Here is a 27,815-nt window from a genome sequence, read left to right as displayed (position 1 = left end):
TGGTTAAGTACAAAATGATATGGCCCTGAAATTGTATAAGAATGGACTCAAGATAATATCCAACTTCCATTGCAGGGGCGGGTCCAGGATTTGACGTTAAACCTTTTGACTTACACCCATACCTCATAACCAAAATTTATTTGGTTTAAAATGTAGGCAGGCAGTTTGTGGGTACTCCCCCAGTCTTTTTTAACAATTTCAAATATGAAACAGTGCATTTTGGGCCACATGCCTCCCCCCACCCCCCTGGATCTGCTAGTGCATTTAACAAAACTGATTCAATTCATTTCTTGGTCTACGGTTGTCATGTGAATTTGTTGAACTGTTCAAAGTGTTTCAGCTCCATGTCAATTTAGCAGCAATAGGAAAGATAATAATAGAGAGTCACATGTGGATGCCAACGCTTGCATAGTTTGCTATTTAATCAAGGGGTATTCCTCCAGGAGCATTGAAGCCAGTACAATTAGACTTATTGCTACACTTGCTGTAATTGTATACCTAATATCAATGTGAACATGTTTAATGTGAACAGCTTGAAGTTTATAAAAATGTCTATGATCAAGACACCACAGCTACCACAACAACACTTGTCTTTGAAACACAGAGGAAGTAAAAATAATATGCATGCAATCATCAACATTATGTGTATCTTAGTATGACTTTATAGGATCTTGTAGATACATTGTGATGCCATAAAATGAACATCCCATGATAACCCTACAGATATCAATGGAGGACATAACTAAGTTTAGGATTCATTTCGCAAAAAACTACACCTCACCTCTGTCAAAGCATGGAGCTGGCCCTCGTGAACACATACCCCCAGAAACCTGAAAATATAACAAAGTCAATATTACTTCTGTTTAGGTGTTTTGAAAACATTAACAATTGGTTGAACACAGCATGATTGCATCACATTGTAGCAAGAAATTTTGCTTCATGCAGTCAGTTTCACCTTTTCAAGGAGTCTTGTTTGAAAGCACACAGTTCTCACGAGTGTAATTTAAAGCTTCTATTTAATTGGCCGCTGTTGAGTGAAACCAATGCAAACAATACTTGTATGAAAACTTTTTGCGGGGAAAATGAGCTAGTCAGCCTCATCAGTAGTAAGTTCATGTTATATATATATCAGAATAAGCCAATACACCAAATCACTTGAACTGTTGAAGTTGGTTTTTGTTTGATGACTGAATTATTGTTGTCTTATTGACACAGGCCATAGATACTGTACTTGATTTGAAATTCTTCTGGTGGTCTTGGGCTGGGCAAAAATACTATCATCAATGCTTCAAAACCTTGAAATGCTAAGTTCACTTGCAAACAGTATTAACCATCATAGTACGCAAAACATGTAGCAGACCATGTACAATATGACATAAATTTGGTGGCTGAATTAATGAAGAAGATAAAAGTTACAAAAAAAGCTGGCAAGATTTGACAAAAATAAGGCTCTTTACAAAAATATCATGATACAAAGTTATTAAATCATAAATTTGATGTTCAATCAATTTACATCACAAAAAGCTTTCCCGATTTTATCTAGGTTATACACTCACAAACAGAACACTTCAAAAACTAATGTATTATTGACTTCATTAAAATTCAGGCAATGTTTTCACTAACAATGATGGGGACACTCTGAATCTCGTTCTGGTGATAACATTCTAGTGTTGCTAGGAGTACTACGCAGATACAAGAAAAAAGACTACTTGACTTGATGCAAAATAATTAGTCATACATTTTCCCATTATTTCAAAAACACCACACTAAGAATGCAACTTGTAGAGAAGGAATTTTCGCAGCTTGAAGTGCGGTCAATTGTATCAATTGTACCATAATCAACCACAGTCATTCTTTACATAGTATTACATCCAAATAAAGAGTGCAAAATGATGACAGAGTGTGAAAATATCCTAAATATTAACCTTAAAGATCTAAAAATAAAAACACAAAATGATGTACATTGTATTTGAACAATGTTGCACTAAGCTGAGCCTACACTCATTTTCTGAATGACCCAAAATACTCATATAAGACATGTTCTGATTAACATTGAGAAAATGAATGAAAAATGGATGTTCATAAGCATAAAGGTCATCCACAAAATTAAAAGTTTAAAACAAATTTGATAAAGCAATAGTTACTTTTAGTTTTGCTTTACTAATTAAAACCATTATATGTTTCGTCATGTATTGACATTAGCTCAAAGTGTATCATCATTAGCTCTGAGTGTATCATTTGCTCAGAGAGTATTGTCATTAGCTCAGGACAGAGTGTATCGTCATTAGAACAGAGTTTATTGTCATCAGCAAAATGACTTGTGTTGAAAGTCAAATGTCTCTATACAGGCCAGTGTGCATGTGTGGATTGAGGAACAACATGGTAACAACTGAATTTTAATAAAACAAACTTTGGCAACCTTTTCTTGAGTTCTGAAGTTTTTGAAATGAGTAAATCAGAGTCTGGCTGAGTGTTCTTTTTGGCAGTATGTGGGCATAACACTAAATTAAGTTAGGTTTCTTGAGTTTATGAATGCTACCCAAATTTTTTATGCAAATAATTTTAAAGTGACACTCTTATTCAAAATCAATACATACACTTATATAACATACAGAAATATTGAGTGATACACCCTCGACTACTTACGAAATTATGCCTTTATGGAAACTATTAATTACTGATAACAAGATTGTAACCTTGTATTTAATAGCAGAAAGTGCAAAAATATTAAATGATTGGTGAATGCTAAAAGATTTACTGTGGTCTACTATAGTCTCATAAGGTAGTAATACCGTGTTTTATGCACATTTCATTCAAGTAAACTCTCTATCCTTCATAAGAACCATTGTTTTCGACATTTATTTATCCTTTTAGGAATTTTAAAACAATATTATTGTGGTAAATCTTATCTGGGAGTAAGAGTGCATCTTTAAAATTAAGGATTGCCATATGAAACCCCCAAATAGATAGATAATAGCTAAAACTACAAGACTATGCATCGTTGAAAGTACTTACACAGAACCAAGTTTAAAAAGGTCCAATGGGATCGCTGTCTGCCTACCACCCAAGGGGTAACCTCACCAGAGACACACCATTTTGGTCTCTCATTAAGGACAATAGTACTGGTTTCTACACAGGGTGTTTCATATCTGCGTATACACAGTAGCTGCCCATAAGATTCAGCTAAAACCAAACGGAATAAAATCAGAAAAAAGGAGTATTTTAATTCCCCACCTGAGGATGTTCTTGTGTGAAAGTCTGTTCATGAGCTGCACTTCGCGGAGAACGTTGGGGCGGTTGTCTTGTACCTTGTTCATTTTGAGCACCTGAACCTTGCCTGTCGTCCTGTGGGTTACCTGGAGGAAATCGATATAACTTTGAGTAAAACATTGACCAGTCATCAAATTAAAAATTTCTTAAGCAAGTAACTATACATATTTAACATTCAATGATTCATGTTATCATAATAAGATTGAAACCAGTAAGCATAACAATATTATATATATAAAAAATATACAACAAAACCACAATTTGATTTGGGCTTATGTTGACTTTGATTACTCAGATCTATAGACCCTATTTCGCTGGAGGTGGGCGAGATGGTCTAGATTATAGTACCCATCTCACATCTAAACAGTTTTGGACTCGAGCCCCACAAAGGAGCAATTCCGCTTGGCCTCTCTTAAAAGGACATCAATTCTACACTTAACCAAGGAAGTGGATTTAAACATTTTTCATATCAGATTATAGCAATCATTTTAATCAAGATGATTTTTAAAAAAAAGAGAGCCTTCATTCAACAATTCAAAACTTAATACTAAATAGATAAAAGAAAAAAACAAACTCACAGTCACTTTTTGAATTACTTGAATTTTGTTTAAACATGTATATCAGATAAAAAACCAAATATCAAACACCTTGTGGGGCTATATGTGAAGTACTTTAACTGTAAAAACAAACAGTGGCGAGAATGTTCAAATATATCAAGCCTATTGAAAACAGCCATATTTATATATACCAGTGCTTCATTATCTTATCAATCATACATTGACAAACTGCACTGCTCTTTAATCAAGTAAACATGAGGTCAATTTTGACCCCCTTTAGTGGGTCACCTAATTCTATGGTCAAATAGAAATTACCTAGGTTTAGAAAATAAGCAAGAGAACAATTGATTAGTCAGACTCATTGAATACTTCCACCTAATAAATGTCAATGATCAATATATTTTTTTAGAAAAGTTGATGACCTAATAAACATAAAAGTTCAAACATAGTCAAACTCTTTTTCTACATATCTCAGGGGTCAGTTTTTTTCCATTACTTTTCTATAATGAATGGCAACTGGTGCAAAACAGATTTTTAACCGTACATGTACATTTTTTTTATTTAACTGTAAACCTTTTTCGCATGCGACTCCGGGGTAATTGTATCAAATTTATTATTTAACATAAATATGAAAAAGAAAGTTCTTTTGACAAATATTAAGTTAACCTTTTAAATTATATCATTTTTAAACATATAACTAAATTGGTATATCCTAATTGCAGCCAAAGGCACTGTAAGGTTTGTATCTTTACCATTTGATTTGTATACAGTTTACTGACCTTATTCTCTTAATTTAGGTAATTAATGTTGATTAGTTTACAAATATGCGTCAGTACATAGGAAACATATGATGTGTATGTATCTGTGGCACAAATTATTATTTTTAACCCTTTACATCTTTTATTATTAAATACGAAATCTTAAGTTTGACTGTATTTAATGAGCAGGATTGAGCTTGAGTATTCGGACAGCATTGCACAGCATTGCTACATGATATAAGTAAACAAAAAGAGGTCAAAAATTACTTAAGAACTTAAAATATACATGTATGTGTAATTGTGTAAATAATATAATGCATGAATGATTATGGAGAAAAACACATCATTTTGAACTTTTGCCAATCAAAATCCATTGAATTTACTTAAAAGGTTCTTAATTCTCACATTAAAGGTTCTTCTCACTAATTGGCATGCTATATTATAAGGAGTAACTACAGTAAAGGTATAAGAGAGTAAGACTGTGTAAGAGGATGTGTTGTTGTTTTTAGCAATTTGTTTAGCACCTACCTTAGGAATTATATATAAACACAACTTTCATTTGATATTAAAAACTGTTGAAATGATTATTTTATCGGTAAAAACTCTTTGCATTTGAATTTATCCTTTCTGAAAAAATAGGGCATTACATACATTTTTGGTAAAATATGGTTACATCAGTTGTTAAAAAATCTCATCTGGAGACACAGACACTAAAAATGTAAATTGGGTGTCTCAATAACTAATTCATTATTATATGTTTTTGATTCTTATAAAAAAGAAATGTTGTAAAATGATGTGCCTAAACTGAATATGTTTGATACATATATATATATATACGTATATACTCAATTATGTAAAGACACAGTTTTAGTTACTATTACTTTGGAATTTGTAGATACTTAAATACCACACATACTGCATACATATACATTTAGCTTCTGTGATAAAAACATTACTTTCATTGAACATTTCACAATATATATAAAAACATTCTGACATGTTCCACATTGTTTGCTAGAACTGTTGTAATTGTGCTAAAGATTTACATGTTACAATACATTATTACCCTTATGTGTTCATATTAAGCATAAGCTTTATTGACACTGCAAATCATGAAGATTAAGAGTTTTTAAGGGCTTATTTTTTGGTTAAGTATACAAAACATGTCACTTGTGAAAACTTTATTATGTAATACTTTTTGTCACAACAAAGCCTAATTTAACGTAACCATATATATATCCAGCCAATATGTTTAATAAGCTTGGTAAAAAATGTATCAAAAGTTGAGTTTAAATTAAAAAAAAAACAGTGACATTTATAGTGTACTTCCAGCTTATGCCTAAAACAACAAACAGCACAAAATAATGTACATGTACAATCTTTATCCTTATAAAAGGGCAAATAAAGTTTTAATAACAGTTAAGTATTCCTTTAATGAGAATGTTTTGAGCTATTTATTATTTAAAGGACTTTTTGTTTAGAAAGCCGGGCACAGTACTATGTAACCACTGCCTGAAACATATATAACTATAGAACATAGTTCATTTTCAAACCTGGTTCAATGCGCCCCTTTGACAGAGAAAATGATAAGAACAATCATATAGTTTATATTTAACGAACTGAGCAAACTGACAAGAAAAATGTTTGATACAAATAGCTAAAAAATCAAAGCACCTTAAAGACTTCTGCAAAGAAACCCTCTCCGAGTTTTTCAGAGATGAAGTCATCTAAACGACTCAGAGCTGAGACAGCATGTTTCAGTGCTTTACATGAGGGTCCTGGCACTCTTTGCATCGTCAAATTTTCATCCCCAACTCCACACGGTAAATGGTCATATCCCAGCTGCTTCTGTATTCCTAGCGGCGTCGGTGGACTTTCTGGAAACCATTCTGGATTTAGTGTTCTTGACCGCCTTAGTTTCACTTGTTTGGAATTTAACATCATTTCTCCATGTACTTTCATTTTATTACACTACAGTTCTTAAGAAAAAAGAAAGAAAAATGTTGTAAGTTTGAAAAATATTTTTAAAATCCACTCGTCATCATTATTTGTTTTTATAAACTACCAAACTTAAATATCACTTACAGTATTATAAATTCTAACTACTAAGATAATCTACATTCACTCAAAATGCAATTCCAATTTCCAAAATAAAATATTTGAACAGCTGAACTCCAGCTGCATTGCTGAATGCTAACGGATGTCAATTTGAAATACGTTTTTGAAATCAATTATCTTCGTATTAAGCTATGTTATCCATGGAAAACGACCACTTGTGAACACGAAACTTTCACTTTCTGCATTTTGTACTTGACATTTCTTGTACTTCCTGATTATCCTCGCGCTTGGTGTAAACTTCCGGTTAAGATTTGTGGGTAATTTTCCTTAGAGGCCCCTTCTCTTGCTTGATAGTTTCACCAAACTGAAGTACCTATTTTGATACTTCAATATTGCTTAAGTAGTCATTTTAAAATATGTAAAGAAATTGAACAAAGAATTATTTGCAGTTTAGTTAATTTGTATACTTATTAGGTACCAGCCATTCACTAGTTTCAGTTACCTACCCTGTTTGACCTACTTTCGGTTTGATGAAAAATACCTGTTGAGAGGTGGCAATTTTATAACCAACTTTTGGTTAAACTCAGGTATTGTCATGCACCAAACTTGCTGTATCATTAAGAAATAAAATTTGATTTCCTCATATAAAGCGTTACCTTTAACATTTTCATAGTTTATCTCTTTTTTTCTTGAAGTTGAAATACATGTTTACAAGTAAATCATTTGAGAAGTAAATAATGGAAAGGCAAGGGAACCTTATTTCAAAGGACATATTGAATGTTTCGTTGTAGCACCACAACGTTGAACAGTAAATGTATCAGTTTTGAGTATACTGAGGTTGCCAATACTAAAAATTTCTGGCGTCCATTTATATGGAATAAGCGATAAACATTTATTACATTCTGGCAACAGTTGCTGAATAACTCTGGAAAATGACTTGTAAAAAATGAGTAACTAAAAAATACATCAGATGTACTTTGCATATTTCACTTGATGTGTTTATGTATACAGTATAAGAGTAATGGCTACCCAGTATTTCATTGGAGTGGACGTGGGCACAGCATCAGTGCGAGCAGCTCTTGTAGATATTACTGGTAAGGTTCTGACCACAGCCACGAAAGAGATCAAGATATGGAATCCACAACCAAATTTCTATCAGCAGTCATCTACCAACATATGGGAGGCTGTCGTTTATACCGTTAAGGTGAGAAGCATTTTAACATTACAGATTATTGATAGATGTATTAATTGCTTTGGCAGTGTTTGCAGTATGCGGGTAGCAATATTGCTTTGGCTTTAAAAGTAATTTTGCACAAATTATTTGCTGTCATAAGTTTGACAACATTTATGTTAAATATGAAGTATGTATACATATATATATACCTTTTGTAAAGGCTTTGATTGAAGCTTCTTCAGTGATCTAAAATATACAATGTACTTTTGCAATTTCCCAGAAATACAGCAAATTGACAGATCAATTTTGTCAATGCAGATGGTGTGTGGCACACAAAAAGTGGATGCAGGAAGTGTAAAAGGCATCGGTTTTGACGCCACTTGCTCACTGGTTGTAGCAGACCAAGATGGCAGACCACTTTCTGTATGTCCCAAAGGTAATTACAGGATATGGAGTAGTACAATTATTTTTCATTCATAACAAAAACCTTACAAGGTTCAAGGTCATATGGCCAATTTCCATGTCTGCTTTTACAGGTACATAATTTACTGTAGTCTTGCATAGTCAATTTCCAAGTCTGCTTTTACAGGTATATGTTTTGCTCTAGTGTGGTATAGCTAATTTCCAATTCCTGCTTTTACAGGTATATTTTTTAATGTAGTTTAGCCAGGTCCTTTTTAGTAATTTCCTAGTTTGGGCAATTTTGGCGAGGTATTAAATTCACAACTTGTATTTGTATTATTTAATCACCAGAAAAGACTTTGCAAGGCTTAAAATTCATGACCTGAAGGATTCATAATAAAACTGAAAACTTAAACCCTCTCAGTAGTATAAAAAACTCAATATTTCTCTTAGGGGAGCAGGAATGTGATATCATCATGTGGATGGACCATCGGGCTGGAGAAGAGGCAGACTTCATCAATGCCACCAAGCATGACATCCTCAAGTATTACGGTGGTGGCATCTCGCTTGAAATGGAGCCACCTAAACTGTTATGGCTAAAGAAGGTTTTGTGCTTTAGTTTTGATGAGAATTGCATTACCAGGACACAGCTATTTCAGTTTTATGGAGAACTTGTACATGAACCTGTTTTTAGCTTCAAAGAATAAGTGGGCTATACCACTTGTCTTTGCGTCTGCTTCGGCATCTGGTTTAATTTTTAGGGCAAGTTGGCATTTTCACTTATAACTCCAATACCCATTTTTCAGTTCAATTAATTATACTTCACATAGTTGTTCAGGACCATCACACAATGAGGTTACATATCGCCAAATCGTCCAAAAAACAAATTATGATCCTTGATTGACTTGGGAACTTAGGTTAAAGTTTTAGGGCACATTGTGTTAGATTAGATTTAGGACAAGACAGTCAAATTAGGATTTTCACTAATTACTTCTATACCTTTCATTCGATTCACTTGATAATAACTTCACACTGTTGTTTACAGCCATCACAAAATTAGGTTACATTGTACATAACTTCATATTATCCTAAATACAAATTATGGCCCTTGGTTGACCTAAAAAGTTAAAACTTGGTTTGCAGGAAGAGTTAATGGAGGACTTCCATGGTATTGCATTTGGGGCCCTTAGGGTCAATGCCACTGTTCCTAGAAAATTAAAATACAAGCAGTTGAAACTGAATCTAACAACGAAAGCTGAAGTTCTTCTGTCAATCTTTGAAAATCTGGTTTCATAACATTGTGGCACTTTTTGTTTATTTTTTAATTTGACTTTTGGTTTGCTTGCTTCTGATAGGCACTTCTTATTATAATTAAAACAAATTTTGCAATCTGTAATTTTCTTTTTGCATTTAGCTGCGTGAGCACTTCTAATTAACTTACAATCTGATAGCAAAAATGATACAATTGTCACTGTGTGACACTCTTTCACAAATTTTGGTAGAAAATTTGTTTCTTCTTTTTTTTTCTATAATATATACTTCCATATTTGATTTCCTGCATTTACTTTTGTAAGTCGTTCTAATTGCACATTAGTGTTGTGACATTTCTGATAAGACTTCTTTTTTTAACTATTATCATAATTATCACCTAAATTATCTCAGATCTTAATCTTATAATTTCTTTAACTTGACTCTTTGACACTTCTCAATCTAATTGCTTTAATTTTACCTTTTGACAATTTCTATTTTCGATTGACACTCTCTTAAAAGCTTCATTATCTGTTTATCACTTGATTTTCATTGGTAAGTTTTACTCTTTAAGTTTGTTTAAATAGTCTTCACATTTTCATTTATTATTCATGGACAAACTTTGAAAAATACCTTTGTACTTTTTTCTTTTACTAAGAGAATATCATTAAACTGCTTTTATTGCAATAGTTTAAATAATTCACTTACGTTCATAACTTGATCATCACATGGACTATTGATTGTTTCTTGTTAAATAAGTTTTTGAATTTATTTTTTAACTATTAACTTAAAACTTAAATGTGACAGTAACCAAGAACCATTTTGAACATCTTAATTGGATTTGAGTTGTTAATCAAATCTGAACTACCACAATGACTTGCAGTTGTGCCAGCTATTTCCCCAAACTAATGGCAATCTGTATAAACTGGCCTTTCCCTGAAACAACACAACAGGGGCGTGCGGTTGCATATGGTGGAGAACAGTGGGTAATCAATTTCTACAGTGATTTTGATCACCGGATCAAACTCAACAAAAACACCAACAGCTGAGATACCAACAGCTGAGACACCAACAGCTGAGATACCAACAGCTGAGATACCAACAGCTGAGATACCAACAGCTGAGATACCAACAGCTGAGATACCAACAGCTGAGATACCAACAGCTGAGACACCAACAGCTGAGATACCAACAGCTGAGATACCAACAGCTGAGACACCAACAGCTGAGATACCAACAGCTGAGACACCAACAGCTGAGATACCAACAGCTGAGATACCAACAGCTGAGATACCAACAGCTGAGACACCAACAGCTGAGATACCAACAGCTGAGATACCAACAGCTGAGATACCAACAGCTGAGACACCAACAGCTGAGATACCAACAGCTGAGATACCAACAGCTAAGATACCAACAGCTAAGATACCAACAGCTGAGCCACCAACAGCTGAGATACCAACAGCTAAGATAACAACAGCTAAGATACCAACAGCTGAGATACCAACAGCTGAGACACCAACAGCTGAAACACCAACAGCTGAGACACCAACAGCTGAAACAACTTCACATTGACCACTTCTTTAGCCAGGAAGTCTTTGTCGTCTGAAGAATCCTGCTCATAGTGAAATCAGTGTTCAATATGAATAGGATTAATTCGATTTGCAAAATAAACAGTAATGTTCTCAAGATTCAACATTCCTGGTAGGAAGACCTGGCTGATCCTACAGTAGCTATATGCTGTCGCCATAACTGGACACTGACTTTGTTTGTTTTTATATTGTATAAGCATCATTGTGAATGTGTGCCAGCTTTTATCACATTGCCATCCTGTTTTATGTTTTCTGGAATTAAAGTACAAGCTCCAAGTAACCTCCATCAAGCCACATCTATCATCTTATTCTGTGAAGTTAGCCCTATCACAAGAATCAGGCAAGACTCAACAACTCTTTGCAACGAATAGTCAAAGGATATGGCAGACAAGCTTAATACTGCAGTCTTGTATTTCTGACTACATTTGACAGATAAACAAGAAAAGCAGCTATAAAAACATTTAGGGAATGTGCAAAAGTACAAACTCTATCAGGAACAGAAGTTGAATAACTCAGAAAAGACTTTCATGAAAACTCTCTCCGCATAATTACCATTTAAATGTAATGTAAGCAATTTTCCTTGACACAAGATGGCTGATTTACAGTGGCTTGCTAGTTTTACATGACTATGTGCTATTTATTTAACCATTTTTTGCCAAATTTGAAACTTTAGAGGGTTATTCAAGTATGAATACCTACAGATAAATCTAATGCGCAATATCTTGCCAGTCTACATGTATGCTGCGCACAATAAATTATGTTATAAGTTAATAGAATATTTATGCTGCACCAATTTACTATAAAATAAATACTACTCACCTTAAATCTAAGGAAAATCTAAAAAAAATTGTATTCCTATGCATATTCACAACATATATTTTATATTTTTTTGTGTTGTCATATCTATAACGAGTGCACTATAAATTTCAAATATTATATTAATACTAATGCACATTTTTCGCTTATATTTGTTTTATGTGGTACATGTTCAACATTTCAACAAGATTGCTTTGCCATTTAAAGAACTGTCATTCCCCAAGTTAATGGCAAACTGCAAGTGCCCTTTAGACATTTTGACATGGGCTCGGTGACCCCCTATTATCCGGGAGTCCGTTCCCAACACAGCTTGACTTGACCAGGGTGCGGCACATGGTCACATGATCTTGAATTGTGTTTATAACACCTATATTATATAGTTGCAACAAAGGTCTAGTTGCAACAAAGCTCTAGTTGCAACAAAGCTCTAGTTGCAACAAAGCTCTAGTTGTCCTTTTGCCTTACTCTGTTTGTTACACTTATGAAATACAACTTTTGGTTCTCACTTGGTGAAATGCATGTCTATATTTTAATTAAAATGATTCATACATATCATCTCTCGCTACAAGTTGAAATATACAGAGAAAAATTATCAAATTAAAATGTAATTATCCTTGAGTAGTTAACACTGTAATGTTATATATTCCAGCACCTTAGGTCCCAGTGCTGGGAGAAGTTGGGCCACGCCTTTGACCTGTGTGACTTTGTGACATGGAGGGCAACTGGCAGTCTTACCAGGTCGGTCAATTGACATGACGCCAAAATCTGATTAGACTGCCTTAATAATTACCTACCTTTTCGTACTAAATAGTAGAATATATTAAAGGCCACAATCATAATTATTTATGTTATTCCATGCAAAAAAGTTTTGAAGGAGGAATATGGATTTGGTGTTCTTCCTCAATCTTTCCATACTGTGCAGACAGAAATAAATATTATATCAAGTGTGTATAACCACAGTGCGCTTGTGCACACGCAGAATTCATCTGGATCAGATCAGTAGCGAGACAGTTTTTGCCACTTAATAAATGAATACAGCTAGAATTTGTCTGTCCGGAGATTTGTCTAAATGGGTCAGATACACTCACTTAACAATTGCCTTTAATGAAATGAATGCAGCTTGGGGCAGTTACACACACTTGCCTTTTAATAAATGAATGCAGCTTGGGGCAGTTACACACACTTGCCTTTTAATAAATGAATGCAGCTTGGGGCAGTTACACACACTTGCCTTTTGCTTAACTTGGCTTAAGTATTTGACACGTCAAGGCAATGTCACATTTGCAAGATCCACTACTGATTATGTACTAACATTGTACAAAGGTCAAGGCCACATTCGGAGTAATTCGTCACATACTGTGACAGCTCTTGTTTTATATACTTTTTTGGCAAAATTAATCATGTACTTTAAGACATTCCAAACAGCACCATCCATAAAAAAACATTATGATAAGCAAAGTTACTAGTTTGGGTTCATGTTAAACAAATGTTGGTATCATCAGAGGCTCAAAGCATTTCTGACAAGGCATCATTGATCCTAGGCGTCTTTCAAAAACTTTCATGCTTGCCATGACATGGAAACCATTAAAGGTAATCACATAAAACTTGGTACACATTTTAACAAAATAGCAGTGACAATGTCTTTTTGTGTAACAAGTCCCATTACAGTGACTATGTACCAAGTCCCTTAATTCTGGTAATGAATATTAATGTTGTATTGATCCGCTTGATTGATTCAGAAAAACAATTGTTAGCATTCTTACAGGTTCAATAATTAGGAAGAAGATTTGATATCCTCAGCATTTAGACTAGAGTTGAATGGGTAAAAGGTTAAAATGACTGTACAGAGTAAAATACAGTTTGTCTATCAAATAGTTCAGGTATCAGATATACTATTAGGCTTTGCAAAGTTTTCCTAAGTAGAGGTATCTTGGCATTTACTGTAAACCAGTAATTCTGGTTTCTGTTAATGTATCATTTATATTTCAATATATATGATGCCCAAACAACAATAATTATTTTTATCTCACATACAAATGAAAACAACAACACATTAAATAATTCACTTTAATGTTTCAGATCTGTGTGTTCTACAGTTGCAAAATGGACTTACACCAAGGACACTGGCTTTGACACAGATTTCTTCAAGATGATTGGTCTAGGGGAACTCAGTGAAAACAAGTTCTGCAAAATTGGTAAGCTATCATGAACAAATATCCAAAATGATAACTTTCTAAATCATTTAAAGATGACAAGAAATGGATATAATGATGTGCAATGTAAGTTAAAATATCCGTGTATGGTGTCTGCCTATTACCTTAGATGTCTAGGGCTGGATTCCCAGAGCACTTAATACTGGACACCAATTAACCCCTCAACTGTCTGTCTATCACCTTAGATGTCTAGGGCTGGATTCCCAGAGCACTTAATACTGGACACAGATTAACCCCTGAACTGTCTGTCTATCACCTTAGATGTCTAGGGCTGGATTCCCAGAGCACTTAATACTGGACACCGATTAACCCCTCAAATGTCTGCCTATCACCTTAGATGTCTATGGCTGGATTCCCAGAGCACTTAATACTGGACACCGATTAACCCCTCAACTGTCTGTCTATCACCTTAGATGTCTAGGGCAGGATTCCCAGAGCACTTAATACTGGACACCGATTAACCCCTCAACTGTCTGTCTATCACCTTAGATGTCTAGGGCTGGATTCCCAGAGCACTTAATACTGGACACCAATTAATCCCTCAACTGTCTGTCTATCACCTTAGATGTCAAGGGCTGGATTCCCAGAGCACTTAATACTGGACACCAATTAATCCCTCAACTGTCTGTCTATCACCTTAGATGTCTAGGGCTGGATTCCCAGAGCACTTAATACTGGACACCAATTAATCCCTCAACTGTCTGTCTATCACCTTAGATGTCTAGGGCTGGATTCCCAGAGCACTTAATACTGGACACCGATTAACCCCTCAACTGTCTGTCTATCACCTTAGATGTCTAGGGCTGGATTCCCAGAGCACTTAATACTGGACACCAATTAACCCCTCAACTGTCTGTCTTTTACCTTAGATGTCTAGGGCTGGATTCCCAGAGCACTTAATACTGGACACCGATTAACCCCTCAACTGTCTGTCTATCACCTTAGATGTCTAGGGCTGGATTCCCAGAGCACTTAATACTGGACACCAATTAACCCCTCAACTGTCTGTCTTTTACCTTAGATGTCTAGGGCTGGATTCCCAGAGCATTAAATATTGGACACCTCTTAACCCCTCAAGGTAGGTTATAGAGATTAACTTAATATCTATCTTGTCTAACAAACAGGTGAAAATGTCAAGCCCCAAGGCAGGCCATGCTTGGACGGGCTATGTGGTCAAGCAGCAAGAGAACTGGGCTTGAAGCCGGGCACTGTAGTCTCTGTTGGCATCTTAGATGCCCATAGTGCTACAATAGGTAGGCTTGGTGTTTTTGTAAAATTTAGCTGTCAAAATTATATATTGTATTTGACAATTGCTTAAATAAGAGTGAAAGGGAAAAACTCCTGCTTTTACTTTTAATATCACATACAACAGTTAACCTTTCATTCTTTGACTTGTGACCCTTTTTGTGTTATAATTTGAATAGTGCATGCATGTAGATTGGTAGAAAATTAATGATACTAGAAACTTTTCCCTATTACTGTAGTAGGCAGGCTTTAGTGATTTCATTCAGCATATTGAACATTTTATACTCAGATTTTGCTCCTTAGATAAATATATCTATTTGATAAGGCTGCTTGATTGAAAAATTACCTTTTCTCTTACTTGTAGGTTGTTTGGGTTGTAAGCCAAAGGGCAAGGATGTACCACAGCTGACCCATCGCCTGGCAATGATATCCGGAACTTCTACCTGTCACATGCTGGTGAACCGTTTTCTAATTTTCAGTTTTAAATTTGTAAACCAGGTTGGTATGACTGTGTGGACAAGGGGAACTTTACTGATAGAAAGTTATTAGATAGTTGGCAAACTATAAACTTACCTGGTGAGTCGGCCATCTAGGAAATTTACTCTTTTACATACTGAAAATATTTTATATGAAGAGTAATTAGGAAGTTATTGCCAATACAATTGTAATACGTGAATGTGTTTGTGTGAATAAGAGATATATATGTCTCCACTGCTCATTGATAATCAGTTTCTATTAATGAGTTGAAAGGGATGTTATTATTGATTTGTGTAACCTTAAGTTATATTTTAGCTGAGTGAGGAGGCTATATTTGTGCCAGGAGTCTGGGGTCCCAACTGGTCCACTATTATTCCAGGGATGTGGTCTGCTGAGGGCGGCCAAAGTGCTGCAGGAAAACTGGTAGCATCTCATGTTAATTACCCTCTAAATGTTAAATTCAAAATGAGTGAGTTTAGCAAGATGTAGTCTGCTGAGGGTTGGCAGAGTGCTTGAGGATAGCTGTAGCAGTTTTATGTCTGTTCTTTAAAATGTATACATTATTATGTCTCCCCCATAAATGGAGAGACATTTTGTTTTTGCTTGAGTTGTCTATTCTTACATTTGTCTGTCCGCCATAAACTGTGTCTCTTGAAAAGCTGCAATAACTAACCACAACTGTTAGCCATACTGAGACCATTTAGAGAGCACATGTAACAACTAGCTCTGTTCAAGGTCATGGTCACACTTAGAGGTCAAAGGTCAAATGCTATTATATGACTATATTTCGTGTCCACTCCATATCTCTTGAACCGCTTGAATTATATTGAAGTAACTCACCACAAATGTTCACCATAGTGTGACTATGTGGAAAGAGCATGTTACAACCAGCTTGATATAAGGTCAAGGTCACATTAAGAGGTCAAAGGTCATATGACTTTATTTTATGTTGGCTTCATATTTCTTGAACCACTTAAAGGATTTTAAATTAACTTGCCACAAATGTTCACTAAATTGAGACAATGAGCAGAGTGCATGTAACAACCAGCTTGGTGTAAGTTCAAGGTCACTCTTGGAGGTCGAAGGTCATATGACATCACCATATTTCGTATCCGATGTTCACCATATTGAGATGATGTGCAGAGCGCATGTTACAACCAACTCAGTTCAAGGTCAATTTTGGAGGTCAAAGGTCATATGACTTCATTTTGTGTCGCTCCATATTTCTTGAACCCCTTGAAGGGTTTTGAAATAACTTGTCACAAATGTTCACCATATTGTGACGATGTGGAAAGAGCATGTTAGAACCAGCATGGTGTAAGGTCAAGGTCACATTAAGAGGTCAAAAGTCATAAACTTCATTTTGTGTTGGCTCCATATTTCTTGAACCACTTAAAGGATGTTAAAATAAGTTGTCCCCAAATGTTCACTTTATTGAGAGCATGTGCAGAGCGCATGTTACATCCAACTCAGTTCAAGCTTAAGGTCACACTTAGGGGATAAAAATCATATGACTTCATTGTGTGTCCACTTCATATCTCTTGAACTGCTTGATGGGTTTTGAAATAACTTGTAATAAATGTTCACCATATTGAGACAATGTGCAGAGCACATGTAACAACCAGCTTTGTTCAAGGTCACACTAAGAGGTCAAAGGTCATATGACTACATTTCATATCCACTCTATATCTCTTGAACCTCTTGAAGGTTTTTAAAGAACAAATGTTCACCATATTGAGACAATGTTTATAGGGTGAGACATCAGTTTTTGATTATAAAAACAACTATCTAGTTATATATTTGATTCTATGTTTGTTTATTAGGCCAATAATGGTTTACTTATTACCGAGGTTGACACTTGCAGATTTTGTGACCATTTAGAGGAATAGATTTTGTGAGCAAATAATAGCATCATCCTTGCATGGAATTTATTAATTTCTTCATAATGATCATTGATTAAAAATTAACATTCTTTGGTCTAATATATCAATATGAAAAATACTGGTAATATTTCATCTTCTTTTACCAGATTGACTATGTGATAGAGACCCATGCTGCCTACCAGGAGGCCCTGGCAGAGGCTGAAAAAAAGTAAGGTACTACAGTTAATTGTGAACAATTGTGAGGTCCCTATTTCAGTAATAAATTGTTTTAGTTTTTTTTTCAAGACTTAATATATTTTTATGCCATGATTAAAACATTGACAAATATTGGTTCATTATAGTTTTTAACTATATGCCACCTATTAAAAAACTGTTTTTGAACTGTTTTTTTATAGTAAACTTTCACGAAATATAACCATTCTACAATGTCGTATAGCATTTATTGAAATGTTTTCATTTTATGGTTATCTTAAAATGTAATATTAAAAGATGATACACTTATTTCAAACATATTCTTTTATTTAATGCAGGCCATGTGAGCCAAAATGCTTGGTGGAAAAATGTCTACTTGTCACTCAAGCAGATCAGAGCCCTAAATGATTAGGTTTCTTATGGCACAGATGCACTGATTTCAATGGCAGCTGTTCACTTTTCTTTACTTCAGGAAAATGCACATCAGTGTGAGGTATTGAAGGTAGAGGCAGGGAGATGGGGCCAGTCCAGTGACTCACTCTCTACCCTTACAGAACACCTCTATGTGTCAACCGATTTTCATGGCACATGTCCACCTTTCTTTACTCCAGTCACATTGCAAATCAGTGACTAACTGTGCAAAATGTTGAAGATAGAGGCAGGGAGGTTGGGCTTGCTCAGCGTTTCCACCCTCAAAGAATATCTCTTTGCTTTGACTGATTTTCCTGGCAACCATTTTCTACTCTTTACTTCAGAAACATGCACATCAGTGACTACCTGTATGAAGTATTGAAGGCAGAGGCAGGGAGGCTGAGCCAGTCCAAGGTCTCCACTCTCACAGAACATCTTCATGTGTGGCCTGATTTCCATGGCAACCGTTCACCTCTTGCAGACCACACCCTCACAGGCATGGTCAGACAATCTTTATACATCAAATATCAGACTTGATTATTTTCACATTTGATAATAAAATAAAGCACTTAAGGCCTTGGTTGCCCTCTTGTTTCATTAATTAAGTCAATATGTAGTATTTGTGTTAGTAAGATCTGCATTAAACATCACATTCAAATCTGTTCATAGTTGTGTGGGCTAACCCTGCAGTCAGATGTGGTCAGTCTGGCCCTACTGTACCTAGCCACAGTCCAGTCACTGGCTGTAAGTACATGTATGTTTGAGATGGAAGTTGAGACAGCATGGGCTCTAGCTGAATTACCAATGAAAACCTGATTTGATTAGAGCGTGTATTGTTGAAATGTGGTCAGTACGGGTTGACATATTCTTTTGGATTGCATTTGGTGTTTATAGGGTCAAGGTCACTGCTATAGCAAAAAAAAAATGGTTTCTGTTCAACAAGTAAATAAGAAATAGGAGCTACAGTAAAACTGCGATCGCTTGAGGTCGCCAGGGACCGAGCCAAAACCTCGAGGGAACCAATGTTTCGAACGACCCGATTTTCATTTTTCCAGTTTAATATGAAATATCTTTCAGTGTATTTTAAGTTTGAAGTCGTCAAACAGCCTGTTTACTAAGACACCGATTATGTGTTGCGTTGTGGAAATCGCTAATATGTTCAAAAGTTGACGTAAACTTAATGTAAAATGCAAAAGAAAAAACAATAAATGAATAAATAGAAATGTTTATTTTAACAAAAAAGCACATTTTCGTAACAAGCAACATTTGAATGACAGTACATATTGTAGCATTAGTCAGATTTAAGTTTCGCAAAATCAAGGATTGTTGATTGGTGCATCTTGTCGGTTTCGTGAAACTGTTCAATCGTAATGTGACGTGACAGCGTACAGAGCGTCTGAAGATCATGGTCAGCATCGGCAGTGAATTCAAAGAACCTTCTGACCACATCTAAAGCGTTAACTTCTCGTCGTAAACTTCTCATAATTATCATCTCAAATGCCCATATCAACTAATATCGGTCATGCGTTAACAGTGAAAAACGGTTTTTCACACCTTATCAAATTGCCTTTCAACTGTCATTGCAATTTTTACAACTTGCAAACATTTTAACACCTAGCAATTGTTTGTTTATTTTGGAACACTTTGTTCGGGAAAAAGTGTGAAATTATGTCCTCGAGTGAGCCATAAGGTTTTGTGCACGATATTGCTCGACTGCTCGACATTATTAGGTTTTGATGCAGCGTGGGTATATTTAATATGAAAATAGAAGGAAAAAAGTTCGGGACCAAGCTCTGACCTCGAGGGAACGCCGGTTCTCGAACGACCGCTTGTTTGAGGGAACGCAGTTTCACTGTATTTATGATACTTTGTGTGTAACAAGTTCATGTAAGGACATACGCTGGAATTGCATTTGGGGTTGATTTGATCAAAGTCAAGGTCACTGTTACTCAAAATAGAAAAACGTTTTCCATTATGTTCCTTTGGATTGCATTTTTGTTGGTGAGGTCATTGCGAAGGTCAGTGTTACTAAAAAATGAAAGTCCTTTTTGCGCAGGTGTTGTAGTTAGGAATATTTTAAAGTAATCAAACTTACCTGAGATGTTTCTTTGGATTTCATATAAATATGCTGAATCCATGGCCACGGGTGCTGTAACTTCAAATACAAAAATGATGTATAGTTATTCAACTTGGAAATCTCATGTGATATGTTGCGATTAACAAGGTATTTGTCAAGGCTAATGCTCATATTAAGAGACCAATGCCTCAAGTATCTGAATGCCAAAATTGATTTAGTCACTGCCAGGTTTGTACATTGAGTTTTCACTCCAGTTACACTGTCAGTGGTCTCACACCTATTTTATTAATGTTTGTTAATTTTTTTATTCCATATGATTACAAAATGCATGTGGGAGTATCACAAGTTTGAAGTTCTCTCAAAAAATGCTTTGTATTTCCAAATTTATGCTTGATTAACTTGAGTAAAGTAAACTGAAGTAATGTATTTCAGTGTGGGACTCGTCACATTCTTAGTGAAATGCAAGCATCTGGTCATACACCTGACATCATCTATGTCTGTGGAGGCTTGCGGAAAAATATGCTGTATATACAGACACATGCAGATGTTACTGGTTTGTATTCTAAATTGTAAATGATTTCTGGTAAATCCTATTTTCCTTTCGAATATGTGTACTTTAGTTTGTTAAATTTCTGTTGAAGATAGAGTTGTTCCCTTAGCTTTTGCGTCAGTTAATATCCTGGGACATCACATGGTCATTGATTGACCTGGTTTTCACAAAATAACATATAGATTTGTTTGTGAAAATGTTGTGAGCAGCTCACCTTGCAAGGTAAAGAAAACAATCCCTATACAATATGCACATGTGAGGCTGAAGAATTGGCATAAAACAGCACCCGTCCATAATGGTACCATGGACATTTAATATCTTCAATTTGATCACACACTTTTTGTCTTGCCTGAGTCATGGCAATTACACTTAGGGATTACTTTGTCTCTCATCGTCCACATCACACTTGTGTTTCTGAATGACTTGTTGTAGAGTCTTCAAACTTGGTATACACACTGGTCATGGTCAGTATATCACTGCTATTGATTTTAACATCAAATGTCAAGGTCTTTATTAGAAAATTAAGCGTACTGCCAACTGATGACACATTCATTTGCAGAAGTCAAGTGTTAGTGTACAATATTCTAATAACTGCCTCCCTAGGGTTGCCAGTGGTAGTACCGGATGAAAAGGAATCTGTGCTGCTGGGGTCTGCCATACTTGCTGCATCTGCTGCAGGACTACACTCCTCCATACAGGTAGCTGGGAGTACTGACAAATTTAATGCAACAATAAAGTGACATGAGTTTTTATTGTTAGAAAAATGGCTAAATAAGTCTAGTATTGCTCCATTTCTATTTGAGGTCATTGAACATTGTAAAAAGTTAAAACTGAAAATGTGATTAATTTTCAATCCAAATAGAAGCTACTAGTATATTAAAACTTTCTGCATAAACATGCAGCAAATGAGCAGGTGACTGTCATTCAACAAAAGAAAAATGGGGGAAAATATCAGTTTCAATATACAGTAAAAACCCTATATGCGACCACCCCGTTTTCATGACCATCCTGCTAATAAGACAGATTTTTTTCAGACCCAATCTTTTTTCCTCTATAATTCAGGTCGTTACCCCAAAAAAACGGGCACCCCATTATTCAGTAATACGACCACTTAATTCAGTTCACATGTTAAATTGATCCGTTAATGAGTCGCAGGCAATTTGTTGATAGGTACAATACATGTTTGTGTTCACACCTCATTGACATGCAATACAAAGAAGTTTAGAACAGGTTCAGGGATAATCACCATCCACAACAAGTAGGCGCTTAACGATAGAGGTCAAGATTAGAGTGAAAAACACAGAAGGGTTTGATAATTGATGGGTTTTTGATTGACTTAATGCTTTTGATCGGATTTTCCGGGAGAGTTAATGTAAAAATATAATTACAGGACACTGAAACATGTTGTTTTAATACATGTTATTCTTTGAAAAATATGATGTAAATTAATGAATGACATAACTTTTTATTTATTTTCTCTTTCTTTTTCTTTTCACTATAGCCCCATATTACTATATCCAGTATTACATGTACATGTACATGTAGAAATCTTATGAATTCCATCACTTGACAATTCACTAACCTAATCAGCACAAACTCAGTAATGAGACCACCCCGCTATAAAGACTATTTTCTCAAAGTCCCATAGGTGGTCTGAATAGAGGGGTTTTACTGTACTCTGTCATTTAACCAAAAGTCATGATTCTTTTCCCTTAACATTATATTATAATAATGGATAATTTTTAGCCTGGCTATTCGAAGAATGAGGAGAGCTATACTACTCACCCTAGTGTCGGCGTTTGTGTCACACCTTGGTTAAAGTAAATGCATGTAAGCACCTTTATTAAGTCATTATCTCAGCCAAAACATAGAGTATTGAATTTAAAGTTTAGAAATGTGTTTCCAGCTATTCAACCTATTTAGTTTATTAAGTTATTGCAATTCTTAGGAGTTCTGGTAAAGGTTTTGCATGTATTCTAATTTTACCGTGATCCATACATGTTTCACTAAATTTGCAATCGTTAAACTTAAAAGCGGCATTCATGTAATGGTCTCTGTGGCAGCTCTTGTTTCGTTGATGGTGTGAAAGGGGCCTGCATTAGTCTGAACAGTGTTTTAAAAACATTTACAAATTGTGTAAGATTAGGGTATATATGTATCGACCAGATTTCACATTAGTTATGTCTTGCATACATGCATTTAATTCTTGGCATACATTTTGTACTTGGAAATTCCAGACATCTATTCTGCCCATACTCCATAGCAAAGTTACTCAAAACACCCTGAGCTGATGCATCTGTAGTTTGAGCTAGAAATAAATTCATGTTACAGGGCTGTCCCAGTTTTGTGTAAACACTCCATGGATTTAAATTTGCTACAAAAATTTCCTACTTGATTAGGAAACCCTGACAACTTCTTAACCATTTTATAACATGTGGGTGCTATTTATGAATGTTAAAATTTAAACACTGATCCGTCTAATGCGAACCCCTTCAGATTTTGCTTTTATTTCATGGGTTTTTGACTTTACCTATCTTTAAAATCTAGCAAAATTGCCACTCACTAAGTGTTGGCATATATATTTCTGTGAATTTGAATGATTTCAGGAGTGTATGGAACACATGAGTGGTCCTGCTGAAATAACACAGCCAGATCTCACAGTTAAAGAGTATGTACTTGTAATGTATTACCGTAAACTTTGTTGAAATGATCCTAAAGTATTGCATACCTACATGTACATGTATTTACATGTGTAAACAATATAAGCATGTACTCAGTTAAAACATATGAAAGGATCTTCTTAGAATTTGTTCAATTGAGTGTTTGGGTTTTGCTTGCAAAAACTTTAACCTTGACCTTAACTCAAAAATGTTTGAAATGATCACATGGTAATGTGTCTACATGCTACGAATAACAAAATGGTCACATGGTAATGTGTCTACATGCTACGAATAACAAAATGGTCACATGGTAATGTGTCAACATGCTACGAATAACAAAATGATCACATGGTAATGTGTCTACATGCTACGAATAACAAAATGATCACATGGTAATGTGTCTACATGCTACAAATAACAAAATGATCACATGGTAATGTGTCTACATGCTACAAATAACAAAATGATCACATGGTAATGTGTCTACATGCTACGAAGAACAAAATGATCAAATGGTAATGTGTCTACATGCTACGAATAACAAAATGATCACATGGTAATGTGTCTACATGCTACGAATAACAAAATGATCACATGGTAATGTGTCTACATGCTACGAATAACAAAATGGTCACATGGTAATGTGTCTACATGCTACAAATAACAAAATGATCACATGGTAATGTGTCTACATGCTACGAAGAACAAAATGATCAAATGGTAATGTGTCTACATGCTACGAATAACAAAATGATCACATGGTAATGTGTCTACATGCTACGAATAACAAAATGATCAAATGGTTATGTGTCTACATGCTACGAATAACAAAATGATCACATGGTAATGTGTCAACATGCTACGAATAACAAAATGATCACATGGTAATGTGTCTACATGCTACAAATAACAAAATGATCATTTATAGCCAGGCTTAATCATTTGGCTATAATTATTGTTGATTTTTTTCTCGTTGCTGGTCTGAAAAGTCTTGATATTTTCTTACCTTGGCCTTAAATCAATAAAAGTCCATACAGCATTGCACATGACTTTGTTTAGGAAAACCCATTACTCAGGATTTAATAATTGTGGGGTAGATCTATACCCCTAATTCAACTGAGATAAAACACTGGATGAGTTTTGGAGCTTGTTCCTTGGTGTTCTTGTCTTGGATCTATTGCTCATATTTACCACTTTACAAAATAAATATGTCTCAACAGAACTAGTTTTAGAGTGATAACCTGTGTTTGCCTAAGTGAGTGAATTAACAGACTTCCCAGCTACAGCAATTATCATTGTTTTTGTTTTAGATTCTACGACCGTAAATTTACGGTATTTCTACAGATGTATCAGGACCAGAGAAAATACAAGAGTATTATGGCTGGCGGAAAGGTGCAATAACTGTATATCAAAGCTGCTTTTATCTTTAGTGTGCTATATATATATGTCATTTATATTGATGTAGCATACTAGCTGAAAATGTTACTTTGTATGAAAAGACATTTTTAGAACCAATATGTTTATCTATGTACACTATTCAGTATTCTGCTATCAATAAATTAATACCGATTCTACCACAGATTTAATTTCATTTGAATTCTCTTTTTAATGAAATTTAAGCATTGTTTTTTTTGTACTGGAGGAATTAAACATTTTTACTGTTGCACATTTTAACACAATAATGCATCTTCTTGACATATCAAATTAAATTTGTTTTGTTTAAAAAAATAGATAAATGAATACATGTTTGATTTAGATATTTTTGCTACCAGCAAATGGTATGTTATTGGCATTATTGTTACATATTTTTTTATCAACATTTTTAAAGAAAAGTGGGTTATTGGCATTAGGAAGTAATTGGGCAGGCATGCATCTGGGTGGGGTCATAATGGTGTTATCTGACGATTAGGACTAAAATATAGTGATGAATCTTGGTATGAAGTAGGCTTATGTGGAGACATACCTTGGGATTGCATTTAGGGTTCACCTTTTCTAAAAATATATAAAAAAACGGTTTCAGCTCAATAACTTTAGTTAGGAGTGATGTGTTGACTTGGTATTGATGTGAAGTGATGAAACTTGGCATGTATCAAGCTCACATGGGAGCATTCCTTGGGATTGCATTAAGGCTATGTGGGGTCAAGGCGGCTGTATCTAAAAAAAGAAAACAAAAACAGTTTCCACTCAATAACTACAGTCAGGAGTGATTAATTGTGATAAAACGTGACATGAAGCAAGTTGATGTGGAAACGAACCTCAGGATTGCATGTGGGGTCAAGGTTACTACATGTATAACTAAATATAGAAAAGCGTTTTTCACTCAAAAACTATCATTATGAGTGACAAATCGTGATGAACCATAGTATGTAACAAGTTCAGGGGGAGATGTACTTTGGAATGAAGGTCAAGGTCACTGTTACTTTTGAAATAAAATAAAGGCTTTCACTTAATAACTTTAGTTAGGAGTGACATAGTGATGAAACTGGACATGTAAATAAATTAATATGGAGACTTACCTTGGGATTGCATTTTGGGTATGTTGGGTCAAGGTCACTGTTATGCTCAATAATTCTTGTTATGCATAGTGATAAAACTTGGCATGCAGTTATATGCTTATATACCATGGGATCGCATTTTTAATTCGTGGGGTCATGGTCAAAAACTGGTTTCTGCTCAATGACTTAAGTTCGGAATAACATACATGTATGGTGAAGAAATTTGCTGTGAAGTAAGCTGATGTAGAGATGTACTATTGGTTATTGAGGTAAAGATTGCTTATGCTGAAAATAGAAAACTGGTTATATGAAGGTTATAGGAACTGATGCCTTTAATACTCTGACAAAATTGGTTTTGATAGAACTCTTTTGTGGTTGCCGAATTTAGTTATTTTTAACCTTGACAACTTCTACTTTTGATTGCAATTTTGAAAAAGATATTATTTAAGAATGGGTGTGTTTAAGACGATAACTTTTATTTAATGAGTAGCATGATGTCATACAAAGAACTGACTTTCGGACATTATGCAAGTTTTATAATGGATCTCCCTTTGCGTCATTCATTTAAATGGGAAAAAAATGTGTTTTTCTCAATGTAGTTGATCCCATTTCTGGTGTACGCCGAGATTAAAAGATGCGTACATGAAGCAAATTCTCACTCCTGACTCTGATTTCAACAGCTGAACGTCGAAAACAAAGTAATCACTGTAGTTGCACTTATATTGTACTAGCTTGCAGACCTGGTACATGCACCTGAGTAGACTTGGTTAAAAGTGCCTTGTATAAAACTTGTACGATATTGTAAAAACCTAGCATTAGCAGAAGAGGGTACATGTAGTTGACACCATCATCAACTCCAGATCATTGACATGCATATTAAACTATCTAGCAGACCTAGTACAAGAGTAGCCACGGTGAAAACTCTGGTTCCCGAGTCAAAAAAGTATACCAGAACCATTTTCAAGACCAGCTATTGAAATAGCCAGAAAGCTGAGAACAAGACCAGCTACTAAAATAGTCAGAAAGCTGAGAACTAGGAAAGCTGTCCACCCAATAAATCTCATTCAATTTTATTCCTTTTGTGATAACATGTACATGCAGCTTTTCATTCTTTATTTATCATTAGAATCAATCATTGGGCAATTACCAGTCTCCAGGCAAATTATTTATAAAGCTTAATGCATTAAAAGACTGAGCTAGCTGCTGCACGTAACAATACAATAGTCATGTTATACTGGGACACAAAACTTCTGTTTGGGAACAATTCTCAAAACTTATTATTTCAACCAGGTTTCGTGGCATTGCAACAATTCTAGTCATTAAACTGTTTTATCTCAGCTTTGTCTTGTTGTCGATGTATAATGTAATGGAAAAAACCCTAGTACTGTATAGAACCTTTTTGTTACTAATTGTTGTTATATAATATAATATATACACGTACATTTCAGTCAATAAACAGTATAAAAACGAGAGTTACATGATTATCTGATAAATTGGTAATGTATTACCATTAGTTTATTGACGAAGCCATATTTCTATATTGGTGAGACAACGTCGCCAGCGTAAGATGACATATTATAATGTTTAAGGACATAGTCAATCGAACAAGTTTTATCACCAGCCAGATTATATTAATAGTATTACTATTCACTCTGGAGAAAAGGCCTTTGAATTGTCAACATTTGACCAAATTCACTTAGTCTCTCGCTTACTATCACATTTTAATCCAATCGTTAC

General features: G+C 34.9%; 2 protein-coding genes across 8 annotated transcripts in view; one reads left to right on the top strand and one right to left on the bottom strand.

The window, feature by feature from the left end:
• Nucleotides 1-6,923, bottom strand: part of LOC128214786 (dual specificity testis-specific protein kinase 2-like) — a 40,985-nt gene extending 34,062 nt beyond the window's left edge. Inside the window, exons 1-4 of one of the 2 annotated variants that reach the window (XM_052921428.1) lie at nt 6,671-6,923; nt 6,260-6,462; nt 3,235-3,356; nt 782-830 (exon numbers count right to left, since the gene is read on the bottom strand). In XM_052921428.1, coding sequence (XP_052777388.1) covers nt 782-830; nt 3,235-3,356; nt 6,260-6,379 — 291 coding nt within the window. In that variant the 5' untranslated portion in view covers nt 6,380-6,462; nt 6,671-6,923. Of the gene's footprint in view, nt 1-781; nt 831-3,234; nt 3,357-6,259 lie in introns of both variants that reach the window. The other variant, XM_052921427.1, reaches the window with a different exon arrangement.
• A 40-nt stretch (nt 6,924-6,963) lies between these two features.
• LOC128214787 (FGGY carbohydrate kinase domain-containing protein-like) lies at nt 6,964-27,550 on the top strand. Of its 6 annotated transcripts, none has more exons than XM_052921430.1 (16): nt 6,964-7,012; nt 7,655-7,847; nt 8,136-8,253; nt 8,673-8,824; nt 12,525-12,613; nt 13,955-14,070; nt 15,213-15,341; nt 15,698-15,789; nt 16,126-16,233; nt 17,840-17,901; nt 18,641-18,797; nt 18,966-19,040; nt 20,806-20,926; nt 21,527-21,621; nt 23,530-23,591; nt 24,894-27,550. In XM_052921430.1, exons 2-16 carry the CDS (start codon nt 7,665-7,667, stop codon nt 24,982-24,984), a joined length of 1,650 nt encoding a protein of 549 aa, XP_052777390.1. In that variant the 5' UTR covers nt 6,964-7,012; nt 7,655-7,664; the 3' UTR covers nt 24,985-27,550. The 6 variants fall into 6 exon arrangements, 5 of the variants coding, with proteins under 5 accessions (XP_052777390.1, XP_052777389.1, XP_052777391.1 ...); XM_052921429.1 differs by having other exon boundaries at nt 6,969-7,230; XR_008257973.1 differs by lacking the exon at nt 24,894-27,550 and having other exon boundaries at nt 6,969-7,230; nt 20,806-20,956; nt 23,530-23,571.
• Nucleotides 27,551-27,815: the final 265 nt, after the last annotated feature.

The sequence above is a fragment of the Mya arenaria genome, chromosome 13 (genome assembly GCF_026914265.1).
Source record: "Mya arenaria isolate MELC-2E11 chromosome 13, ASM2691426v1".
NCBI lineage: Eukaryota > Metazoa > Mollusca > Bivalvia > Myida > Myidae > Mya > Mya arenaria.
This window is presented reverse-complemented; position numbering and strand designations above follow the sequence as displayed.